The sequence below is a fragment of the Podarcis tiliguerta genome, assembly GCF_965153285.1.
Source record: "Podarcis tiliguerta genome assembly, chromosome: 4".
NCBI classification, from domain to species: Eukaryota; Metazoa; Chordata; class Lepidosauria; order Squamata; family Lacertidae; genus Podarcis; species Podarcis tiliguerta.
The window spans coordinates 40195307-40208127 of record NC_139537.1 but is presented as its reverse complement, the minus strand read 5'-3'; the positions used below and the strand labels follow the sequence as shown (position 1 = coordinate 40208127).

The window sequence follows — 12821 nt, the reverse complement described above, 5'->3', positions numbered from 1 at the left end:
TGTGAAGGTTTCTTTTAAAGAATAAATAGCATGGGTGGACCCTGCTCGAGATTGAGAACTGATGCGTGGGTTAATCCATCTGGGGTCCCAGTCTGGATTAGCACCTGCCACTGGCTTTTAACAAATTTTGCACATGGAATTCATTCACACAGTTGCTAACTGCATGGCATGTCTAGTTGGAACGTGTGCTGTCTTGAAATAGTAATATTTAACATTGTAACCACCACCACCTGTTTATGAATTGCTTGTTACAGAGCCTCGCAGTGATAAAGCACTAAACACAACAGAATATCAGCTTGAAATATAGTACCTTAAAATGTCAATCCACAATCAATCGGATGAAGGATGGTATAGCAATTTAATAAACAACAACTATAACAGAGAAAAATGCCCCCCAACACAGAATTGAATTGATATTGATATTAATTCCTATATTTAATATTTAATGACACAGGGTCATTAAAAATAGGTTCTGATTATTTGTGTGTATCAACCAAATGTAGAGAGGAAATATAGCGTCTTTGTTGGAAATATAGTAATATTGTTACTAGGTGGACCCAATGGTGTTCATAGTTTAAAGTAGCTCCCTGTTTCAGCTCCCTCTCTCTCTGTGCAAGGCAGCAAGTTCAATATATTCTACTAAAGTGATTGTATTGAACCATCCCATGCTAAAACCCCTTCCTAGAATGACTTAGCTGTTATACTAATTTTCCTTAATGTGTTTAATGATGGGTGGAATCTTTCTTCCCTTAGAGTTAGGGAACAGGACTTGGCTCCCTTCCGAGAGGGGATCTCCGAGGAGCTGCTGTCAGAAGCAATCAGTCGAAGGCTTGGGACGCACTACCAGATCATTGAGAAGAAGTTGTACCGTGAACATGATTGCATGTTCCCTGCAAGGTGAGAGCAATACGGAATGTATCAGAGAGAGAGAGAGAAACAGGAAAATCTCCCTAGCCTCCTTAACCTATGGGTCACTGAGCAGAAAACATTTGAAAGGGCTAAATTCCAGTGTAAGAGGAAGAAACTGATGAGGCATTGCTTTGCCTGAAATGTAGAAATTGCATTTGCTTTTGTGAGAAATCAATATTGACATGGCACTTTAGTTGTACGAGGGGGTGATGCGGGTTAGAAGCTGAAAGAAATCGGCAATAAATGCCTCTTGGGAGCAAGGATAATGGAAAGGGATAACTTGCTGAGTTGTCTAAAAACAGTTGTTTGGGTGTCAGAAGGAGCTTCTGTCTGCGCCCAGCTTGGTTTATAGTCGTAGTAAAGAGCAAACAACACCAGCATTGCAATGTGTCCCTATTGCTTTCCTCTTTCATTTCAGTCCCTGGGCTTTTTGTGTGGTCCTATGGGTATAAAAGCCTTTCTCTGTCCTCTGTTTGGCTGCTTCCCTTCAAGTCTACCTAGAGAGACCCCATTAGCCTTTTGTCAATTGCCTTGCATTCAACCGTCTCTTTCCTTCACCATCTCTGCTGCTTGTGTGGTGTGCCTTCATTCAAGTCTTGGTCTTCAAGACATGGACACTTTACCTTCAGTGTGGTGTAGTGGTTTGGGTGCTTGACTAGGGTTGGTGAGACCTATGTTCAAATCCTCACACAACAGCAAAACTCAACTAGAAGACATAACCTACCATACGGGGAGGATATAAGTGCAGGCTGGGGAGGAGAACCTGTAGTTCTTGAGGAAAGGAGTAAGACAAAAATAATGGGTGGGAGTCAACAAAGTTTTACACAGAGTAGGCCCATTGAAATTAAGGGGAGAAACTTAGTCACATTCATTAATTTTAATGGGTCTACTCTGAGTAACATGCAGTTGAACGCTATCTGTGATAGAAAAATGCTATACAGTGGTGCCTGCCCCGCAAGACGAATGCCTCGCAAGACGGAAAACCCGCAAGACGAAAGGGTTTTCCGTCTGCAGAGGCGCTTCGCAAGACGAATTTCCCTATGGGCTTGCTTCGCAAGATGAAAATTGACGAAAAATTTTGAGGTTTTTTTTGCTCCAAAACCCCTTTTTCTGAATCGCTAAGCTGCTAAAAGCATTTTAGCAGCAAAACCGCTAATCCCCTAAGCCTTAAAAAGCCGTTTTTAGCCCTTAAAGTGCCAATAGCGCTAATAGCGCTAATCCATCAATGGGCTTGCTTCGCAAGATGAAAAAACCGCAAGACGAAAAGACTCGCGGAATGGATTCTTTTCGTCTTGCGAGGCACCACTGTATATACATTCTCAATAATCCTTACAGCATCCCTCCATATCCAGTTAGTATAATTTTTCTTCTGTTGAATTGTATGAAGCCCTATAAGTGCAAATGTGAGGCAGAGGAAGACTGCTGAAGGGGATAATGAGAGATGGGGAGTTTCTTGCTTGGGGCCACCTGGTAAGTTTGTGGGTGAGGCTCAAACTCAGGACTTATTGACTCTTAACTCAAACAGTTAACACTGGTGTATCCCTCCCATCTCATGCGGGTAGTTCTCTGAATTTTTTTGAGCTTATTTTCACAATATAACTGAGTTTAAGGTATCAGTCATTAGAGCACAGAGTCCTAACATATGGACAAGTAATTCCATCGACATTGTCTATAAAATTTTCAAGGGTTCACCCTTAGGTAGCCAAAACAGCACTACTCATGTACAAGGAGGTGATATTGGCAGACTTGGGGAAAACTGCTTCGAGGTTCCATTACAATAAATCAGTAGGGACATTTACTTCAATAAAAACTGAATAAAACCCCAATATTTGCATAAGTACAAATTTTGGCATCTGTTTCATGACACAATGGAAAGTGTGTGCCATCGGGGTTAAAGTCAAACCGTTGGAGAGTTACTGTAGAGACCAATACGGGAGAGACATGTTTCATTGCAGCTGGGGCAAATGAAAGCAGCCAGTTATCCTGCTGCAGATGCACCATGGCATTTCTTCTCTCTGCTTTTCTCCCAGCAGTCATTTCTCCTCTGGTCACTGCTTTGAATACATGACCTGACTGTCTGTCTTCAGGCACTACAGTTGTCTGCAACGGATTCCCACACAGCAGGGTTGTCAGCCTTCATGCCGTGTTTTCAGACATCTTTGTAACACAGAGTTGGTCTGCCAATGGGCCTGGTGCTTGAAGCCAGCTCCACAAAATACGTTAGTACGTATTACCGTATTTTTCGCCCTATAGGACGCACTTTTTCCCCTCCAAAAATGAAGGGGAAATCTGTGTGCGTCCTATGGGGCAAATGCAGGCTTTCACTGAAGGAAGCTATCAGCAAGCCTGGGGAGCTCACAGGAGTTCCCACACGGCTCCCTAGGCTGTGGATAGCAGCCTGCTGTCCGGAGCGCGGGGCGCGCTGAAGCAGAGCGCCCCGTGCTTCGGGCAGATATCCACAGCCTAGGGAGCCTGCTGCCCTTGTTTTTCTCCTCTAAAAACTATGGTAAGTGCATTTTTAAAAGCTCGGGCTTCCCCCGCTCCAGCCCCGCAGCTGGGGGGGGGATAATTTTTATTTTAGGGTGCGTCCTATAGGGTGAAAAATACAGTAGTTAGTGGCCATAACACACTAACTATCTTTTGCAGGAGAAATCTGAAAACTGAGTAGGAAGGGAAATGAAATGGAGGATGACCGATGAAGGCATGGCTGGGACTTCATATTTCTTGCAGGTCTCACTTGATATGAGTAATTCTCAAGGCCACCCCATGCACGTATTGCTATCCACAGGTGCAGTGGGGTTGAACACTTCATCCTTGAGATCATTAACAACCTCCCGGATATGGAGATGGTGATCAATGTGCGAGACTACCCCCAAGTGCCCAAGTGGATGAAACCAAAGATACCCATCTTCTCCTTCAGTAAGGTGAGAGAGAGTGGACAACTCCTTGGTCATACTTGGTGGGGACAGCTAAGACGCTTATTTGAATATCTTTCATTACGGAGATGTTTTTCAGGAACTAATGTGCTTCTGTCTGTCCATTTTCTGAGAGACGTTGGAATATTATGATATTATGTACCCTGCTTGGACATTTTGGGAAGGCGGACCAGCTGTTTGGCCAATTTATCCAACAGGCTTAGGACGTTGGGATCTAATGAGAGAGAGCCTCAAAAGGTATGTTTCTGGAGAGAAAGATGAAGCTTGTTTTGTGGAGTCTGAAGTGTGTTTTCTAAGAAATCAATCATACTTTGTAAGTGGAAGTAAGAATGACATCAGAACTGGCAGTGATCCACAAGCTTTGTAAGTTGTGAGGGACATCTAAGCCAGCTGAGGCTGCAGCCCTATACCCACTTACCTGTGAGTAAGTGCCATCAAATCCAATGGGACTAACCTCTAAGTACACATGTATGGGATTGCACAGCTAATTTGGGGGGCTTTAAACAAGCCAAATTGGTGGAAATCCAAACAGGAGTTAGCATTTGGGGTAGCGATGACTTTGCAGACATCCAACAGTAAGATGCAAGAGTTCTGGTATTTTTGTGAGTATGTATTAAGGGGAACTTCAGCTTCTCTGTATAGTAACTCGAATTTGCTAACATCCCCTCTTTTTCACAGCCTTTAATGGCATAGAGGCTGCCATTGTTGCTTTCTAGAACATCCTGCAGTGATGGAAATAAATACATTGATTCCCAAATATGACACAAACTGACCAGTTTCTCTCCAGTGTCATCAATTTTAGATGTGAAAGAAGTGGCACATTAATCAAATGGTAAAATGCCTTGCTAGAATAATGGGTGATGCAACTAATAGCATGGAGCAGGGTTTGTTTAGTTGAGGTTACTTAACCTAAAACCAAAGAAGGGATTCGGAGAAATAGGATGGATTTCTTTGCTTCTCTTACTAAGGTGTTATATGTCCATGTTTCTAACATCATGTACTGATCAAACTCTCCTTAGCTCTGCAGAAAAATGGCCCTGGAAGAAGAAAATTTCGAAAGCCTATTTCCGAGGGTCCAGGTGGGTTAGCTCAGTTCCCACTTCCTAACACTGATATACTACCGATGATTTGTATAGTGATAAAACCAGGGCATTAACAAGACTAGGGCTATGCACTGTGTTGCCCAGGAAGATTTAATGTTTACAAATGATAGAAACAGGGCTCCGACACATTCTCAACAGGGGTTGATATTTTCAGTTCAGAACAGGGCGATTGTTACCTAGTAAAACAGCTGTTGTTGTTCTTTAGTCGTTGAGTCGTGTCCGACTCTTCGTGACCCCATGGACCAGAGCACGCCAGGCACTCCTGTCTTCCACTGCCTCCCGCAGTTTGGTCAAACTCATGTTCGTAGCTTTGAGAACACTGTTCAACCATCTCCTCCTCTGTCGTCCCCTTCTCCTTGTGCCCTCAACCTTTCCCAACATCAGGGTCTTTTCCAGGGAGTCACAAAACAGCTGTACTATGTACTAACATTCTCAACTGTTGATTGTCTTTCCTGCATTTGGGTAACTATTAGTGTGCAGCCACTGTTCCAAATATTTTACTCAAAACATACTCAAAACAAAAGACCCCCAAATGATTTACATATACAAGATACAGAGCAGCTTAGGCTTTGCTGAGGTGGAGGAAATGCTAGTTTCCTGCACTTCTTGTTCGTGTTCCTTCTCTGCTTTATTATATTCAAACATAACTTTCATACTTTCTTGATGACAGGATGGCTTGTGGGTTTTTTGTGTGTGTTTGGATGCAGTGAAGAAGCAAAAATACATTCTAGATCTTCTGTATCTCAGGGGTGGAAAACCTGTGGCTTTCCAGAAGTTGGACTAGAGTTCCCATCAGCCCCAATGAGCATGGTCAGTGGTCTGAATGAGGGGAGTTGTAGTCCAGCAACATCTGGAGGGGTAAACATTCCTCACACCCGCTTATATCTGCAATGATGTGTTATGTATTCATCTAATTATTGATGGAGCTCAGCTTCCTACCATCGTTCCTGCGGCATATTCAGTAAATTAGATAAGTTTGTCTTCCATGGAGAACATCGTTTAACAGATTTATGTGTGGTTTCACTGGTAGGACAAGTTCAGAGCGGGATCCCCTCATTCTTCTTTCTCGAGAAAATCCAGACCTTGTTGACGCAGAGTACACGAAGAACCAAGCCTGGAAATCCGAAAAAGTAATTACAGCTCTTTCCTTTCTCTTAGAAAAGGGGTGTTCTGTTGTTTCAAAGTCTGGCTTCAGCAGGAAGAGAGCCCCTGTTTTTCAGGACACATTCATAAGATCACACACTGATAGGCTGGAATAATGACTCCTCCATGGTTCCATACTTGCCAACACTAGCACAGGTTAAGAACCTCACTTCAACAATAAGTATGAATTGAAAGGATGGGGGGAAATGTCTCCTGTTGACTACTTGTTAGTTCTCCTGGGAGCCCGGTGTAAAAGTGCCATTGGATATGTGAAAAGGAAAGGACAAACTTAACTGTGGGAGATTATTCGCAAGTAGTGTTGTGTTTAAATTAGGTGCTGGGAACTACATTTATGGCAGTAAGACATTGGAGCATTATACAGCCAGAGCCCTGGATTCATGTCGTGCTGATGGCACTTTGATTTAATTATGAAGCCTAATGTCACACACTTTTTCTGGGAGAGTGTGTTAAGGAGGATATATTGTCTTAAGACACGGGCGGGGAATGTTTTTCCAGACTGAGGGCCACATTCCCTTCTGGGCAGCTTTCCAGGGGCCACATGTTGGGGCCAGAGGAAAAAGTAGGCAGAGGAAGAAATGTGACTAGACTTGCTCCTGCGCACACTCACAATGTCTTCCCTATCCTCCATCCATCCAGGCAAGCAGGGTGTGGTGGTGGTGGTGGTGAATTATGAAAGTTCAAGGACATTTCAGGCAGGGAAAAGAACTCAAGGAGGGTCCAGAGGAAGGCTGGTGAGGAGTGGAGCTTGGGAAGTGGGTGTGTGGCTGAGGAGGAAGTGTGAAATCTTAAGGGGTGACTAATCTTAAGCATTGCCTTAATTTATTGGTTGTGCCCCAGTAGCAGGGTTGCCATACGTCTGAAATTCTGGACATAGCCAGAATACTGCAGTCAGAAGCAGCATCTGGGCAAAGCTCAAACAACAACAACAACAACAATTTTATTATTTATACCCCGCCCATCTGGCTGGGTTTCCCCAGCCACTCTGGGTGGCTTTCAGCACAACTTTTCCAGCAGTGTCCAGATTTTCACTTTTTAAAATATGGCAACCCTACCCAATAGGAATGTGTCAGATAGGCAAATTCTGATTCTTTTTTGGTTGAGTGTCCCATAGCTTGTTGGCTGATTTGATTTTCATTGAGATGCTTGGTTTGGCATCTACCTTATGACATAACTAATCATTCTCGTGCTCTGGTTTTATTTTGTGGCTTGCCAGTTGTGTCTCTCTGCCATCCTCTAGTTATGTTGTGACTGAGTGGCATGTTCTATAGGATGTAATTTGGAACTTCTCCGCTTAAATATCTGCATTGCATTTCAAGCTGCAGAAGAGGAAATAACCAGGACTGTAGTGGAATTGTCACTTAGATGAAGGTGACGGTTTGCTGTGAACCTTAATGATCCAATGAGCTTGTAACTGACCTACCCACTGCTCTGCATTGTGAGGAAACATTATGCAGCTCCAGCCCCTTTGTAAGGAACATGTGACAAGAGGACTTTGGACTGGCACTAAAATAAGTATGAAGTTCCAGATATACACATGCCAAGAAAATGGATTAGGAGAAACCACTGCTTTTTGCAATCTTAAAAAAACAAAAATGTACCTTAAGCCTGTGCATGTTTACTTAGAAGTAAACCCAGGTGAGTTCAACAAGGCTTACTTCTAAGTAAATGTACAGGACTGCATCCTTAGAAATATTTGGACTATTACATTTTCTGTGATAGGTTCCAGGTTTATTCCCTAGGAACAGGGACTCTAATTTTGTGCCTTCTGAAAATAAATCTTAACAGAAACTCTACTTGCGCTTATGATGTTTCACTTTGGTTGTAGTCAGTAGGTAGATGATATATAACAACAATTTAAAATAAATATATATGTATCTATTGTTCCTAAAGGACACTCTTGGGAAACCACCAGCTAAGGAAATTCCACTAACAGACCACTGTAAATACAAGTAAGTAACTGTGTCAGTCTGCAATTCTATTCATAAATACGTCAGGAAAGTCCATTGAACATAATAGAATTTACTTCTGAGTAGACATGCGCAGGATTGAACTGTCCGTCTAGAATTTATTGGGACTGTTTTCATCTATCTATCTTGTTTTATGTTAAAATAGATACTGGAAAAGTCTTTAGACCATAAAGATGTTCAATTAACCATTAGTTGCAAGACAAGGCATTTGCTCCTATCGCCATGCTGCTGCTATTGGCACCTTTTGCCTTACCCTGAATTGTTTCACAAGCGGGAATATATGCATTCTGTTTGTGCCTTGGAGAATTGCTTGTCCGCTCCACCTTTATGAAAACTTTCTGTCACACAGTTGTGTTAGTTATTGTAATTTAAGGAAGGCATTCAAGGAATCCCAAAGAACCACTATATCCCCTGGGTGCTACTAAGGATAATAAGTAGCTGATATGATTATACTCTGTGGAATATCAGCAGCTCTTCTGGTAAAGCAAACCGAAGGCACTCTCATCTCTGGTCCCTTGAGTATGTCTGTGAGATATTTCAGTGCCACATGTAGATGATGATCCTGCAATACTAGTGTGTTAAATGACTTCCCCGAGGTCTTTTGGGAAGAGCAGAATGGTGCCTGGAATAGAAATTATGGATTCTGGCATAGAGGTTTTTTTAAGCAGAGTAACTTCTGCATTTGTGTTTTGATGCTGCATCCTGCATCAAACTTGGGTCTCCAGCTTGTTTTTGGACTACAATTCCCATCATCTCTATCTAGCAGGACCAGTGGCCAGTGATGATGGGAACTGTAATCTAAAAAACCCCTGGAAACCCAAATTTGGGAAGCACTGCCATAGATGGAGCAACTGTGGTTACAGAAGTTTAGATTTGCCGTATTTGTCTTTTGATACTCTGTGGCAAGAGTCAAATGGTGTATCTTCTTCCCATATAACCCTTCTGTAAAGCAATTAATGTAGTACATAAGCAAGTTGAGGAAGAAAAGCTATGCCTTTCTCATAGAACTATATGAAGGAGACGTAACAGATCTTTGGAGATAGGCAGCTTACTGCCCTCCAGACGCTGGACTACAATTCCCATCAACTCTGACCCCATTGGCCCCACTGGCTGGGGATGATGGGAGTTGTAGTCCAACTATGTCTGGCAGGCACCTTGTTGGCTAACTTTGATCTAGTCCCGCTTGAACAATGATCAGATCTTTAAAGAGCGTGCAAGCATTTATTTAATTGTTGTAAGTAATTCAAACAAGTTTGAATCTCTAGAAGAATAAAATTCACCTAAAGCTGCATGACCCAGTTTTGTTCAATGATTAAGTAAGTGCACTGGTTACTGGAGGAGAAGGAATATTATAAGATGGTGTCTGCTTTTATTATACAGATACCTCTTCAACTTCCGAGGTGTGGCTGCCAGTTTCCGCTTCAAGCATCTCTTTTTGTGCAACTCGCTGGTGTTTCATGTTGGGGAAGACTGGCTGGAGTTCTTCTACCCTCAGCTGAAACCTTGGGTTCACTACATCCCAGTCAAATCAGATCTCTCTGATGTCAGGTGAGAAGTTGAAACTGAAGCTGCAGTGGCATAATAACCGCTCCTTGCGTACTGAGATGGAAACATCATTGTACCATGGGAGCTTCCAGACCAGCTGTTTGTTGAACATCCTTGCTGATACATTCACTTGGAGGTTATACAACTTTGCCCACTTTGTTTCAGGGAGCTGCTGCAGTTTGTGAGAGAAAATGACGAGGTAGCCCAAGAAATTTCCAAGAGGTAAGTTTTCCTTATATGTAACTTCTGTGTAGCTTCCATGAGGCAATTATTCCCACTGCAGTGCACCAGCTGTTGTGATGACTGGCAGAGGTCATGATAGCTTTTGAAAATAAAACTTGCAAAGGCTCAAGGGCAATGATATTCAGAACCCTTTTAAACAGTCAGTGAAATTTTATCCCAAATTCCTTCCTTCAGTGGTGATATTAAGTGTGGTATCGTGTTCAGATACGTATTCTCCTAAGTCATACTTTGAGTTGACCTGTTGAAATCAGTGGACATGACTAACTTAAATTCAGTGGTCTCAGTGACTCCAATTTATGTATACAGGTCAACCCATCCCAACAAAACCCTGATTGGGTATGTGCTCTCATGCAATGAGGAGTGGGGAATATACCTAACCTTCAAATAATTGTAACGAATGTTCAGCATAAGGTTGGGCATTATTATGAGGGGAACAGAGGAGATAGTTTACTGTTTGTTGCTTTGGAAAAGAGGACCACTCCTGAAAGGGAAAGTTACTATGCGGATCAGTGGTTTTTTAGTAGTTCTTAAATTAAAAAAGCATTGACTTTTTGATGTAGAGGAAGAATGCACTCCTAGTTCTTCTCCCTTTTAGCCGTGGATGGAAGTTTCAAGAAATGAGTTGAACATTCCTGTGCCTGATGTTGAGCCTGGGAAAGATGGGCATGGTTTGCCCACAAGGCCCTGGCAGGCCGCTCTCTGAGACCTGGCAGGCATAGTTAGTCTTGTGGGTCAAAGGTCTCCCACCTCTGGGATCTTCAACATGATCAAGATGAAAATCCTGTGGCACCTTAAACACACAGAGATGCGCTGAGGTTAAGATATGGGGACTGAATGTACCTTCCAAATGTACAAAAATTGCCCATGAAAGCTTATCCCACAAAATGTTAATCCTTACCATGTCTTATAATTCCTTGCATTTGCTGCAAGTGACTGGTTTGGTTTCTGTACTGTAGTTTCTCCCTACAAACATTATTGCTGTTCTCTTTAAAATCAAATTAACTATCATAACTTCATGCCCAAGGAAACCTGAGAGCTCTAGCTTAATGGGGCAGATAATTTTCTGTTAGCGATCCCTAGCCCTTCCCTCACAGCACTCCCGTTCCTTGATCATTAAGCCCGTTTTCACCCTTAGTTCTTGAGGTATGAAAGCCACCAACTGTTGTCATCCTCTTTGCTTGTCTTTCTTGCCTCTAGAGGTCGCCAGTTCATCATGGACCACTTGCGAATGGAGGATATCTCTTGTTACTGGGAGAGACTTCTGACTGAATACTCCAAAACCCTAACTTACAAAGTTAAACGAAAGAGTCACTACAGTGAGATTTCATCCAGAAACTTGAAAACAGAACTGTAAAAATATTTTTAAAAACTGTTCCATTTCCAGTTCAGGACCAAGACTTGTGGACACTGTGAAATCCAAAGAGCAGAACGGTTTTCTTCAAGCTTAGAGGAAAGAAAGTGTTATTGTTACTTACTGTATTAAACTATTTTACCAAATCTGGAATTTTCTTTAATATCATGGAAAGTTGATTTTTCCAGAAGTGTTCAGATATGTGGGAGGCCAAAGTTCTACTGAATTCTAGTGTTGCTTTGTGGTGAAATCCTTTTGAAAAGGGAACTGATGTTCCATGATGTTTAACTGACTCACCATTTAACACCAGATTAATCCTATGGAGCGGGCTGTAGTTTCTTACTGGTGAGTGAATCATTTCATGAATCATCATGGATGCAACATTTAATAATGTGATCTGTATAGCGTTTGGACAATATTTCTTTGCAAACTCCGAGTCTTTATACATTGCCCTCTTGCAAAACATCAATGTGGTACACAGCAATATGAAAAACTTTTTAAAGCAATTCAAAATAATCATTAAAATGAATGATTACACAACTAATAATAATAATAATAATAATATTTTTTATTATTTATACCCCACCCATCTGGCTGGGTTTTCCTAGCCACTCTGGGCGGCTCCCAACAGAACACTAAAAACAGAATACAGTGGCACCTCTGGTTACGAACTTAATTCGTTTTGGAGGTCCGTTCTTAACCTGAAATTGTTCTTAACCTTAGGTACCACTTTAGCTAATGGGGCCTTTCACTGCCACCGCACAATTTCTGTTCTCATCCTGGGGCAAAGTTCTTAACCTGAGGTACTACTTACGGGTTAGTGGAGTCTGTAACCCAAAGTGTTTGTAACCCGAGGTACCACTGTGAAACTTCAAACATTAAAAACTTCCCTAGGCTAGGCTGAGAAATGCTGACCAACCCAGCTTTATAGAGTTCATGACTGAGTGAGGCAAAGCTAGACAGTATGTGGGAGATCTATGGTCAGAAACTCTCACTCCCCTGCTTTTCTTCTTATTACTAATTAACAGCCTGACGTAGCCCCTTTGATGATTGGGGAAGTGATTCTAAAGACACAGGTTTTACTCTTTTCCTGATCTGAGCTACTTCCCCAAAGCTGCTATTAGCTAGAGAGAGGAAAAAGACCAGCACAGCTTCTTCCTTCACTCTTGTTTGTGAAAAGCCACCTTGCCACTTCTATTCAAGGACTTATTTCCATGTCGCTGCAAAATCTGGGGAGGAATGAGAAAGCTTGCAGTGCTATGGAGCAAATGGCAGCCCTGCAAAAGATGGTAGTTAAGCCATTCCACATCCACATGGAAATAGCTTGAGAAGTGCACAGCCAAGTTGTGTGTCCCATCCCTCATATCTCAAATATAGTCCGAGTTTCTGGCAAATGATCTCATAGTTCACTTTGCATAAATCAACAGTGTCTGTTCAGCAGTAGTGTACTTGCAAATTCAGAAGTGCAAGGCCCCTTCATGATAGTGTGGTATAGTGGTTAAGAGTGCTGAACTAGTGCTGGAGAGACCTAGGTTCAAATCCCCACTCAGCTATGAAGCTCAACTTTTTATTTAACTTGGTTTTTTTTAAGTGTACCATCCTT

General features: G+C 42.3%; 1 protein-coding gene across 2 annotated transcripts in view; it reads left to right on the top strand.

Annotated features, from left to right (window-relative positions):
* The window catches only part of POGLUT1 (protein O-glucosyltransferase 1), a 13836-nt gene extending 2472 nt beyond the window's left edge, over positions 1-11364 (top strand). For both annotated transcript variants that reach the window (XM_083439275.1, XM_083439276.1), the window contains 9 exons: positions 754-897; positions 3698-3833; positions 3961-4082; positions 4865-4924; positions 5979-6078; positions 8003-8061; positions 9460-9627; positions 9790-9846; positions 11065-11364. In XM_083439275.1, coding sequence (XP_083295401.1) covers positions 754-897; positions 3698-3833; positions 3961-4082; positions 4865-4924; positions 5979-6078; positions 8003-8061; positions 9460-9627; positions 9790-9846; positions 11065-11221 — 1003 coding nt within the window. In that variant the 3' untranslated portion in view covers positions 11222-11364. The remainder of the gene's footprint in view (positions 1-753; positions 898-3697; positions 3834-3960; positions 4083-4864; positions 4925-5978; positions 6079-8002; positions 8062-9459; positions 9628-9789; positions 9847-11064) is intronic.
* Positions 11365-12821: the final 1457 nt, after the last annotated feature.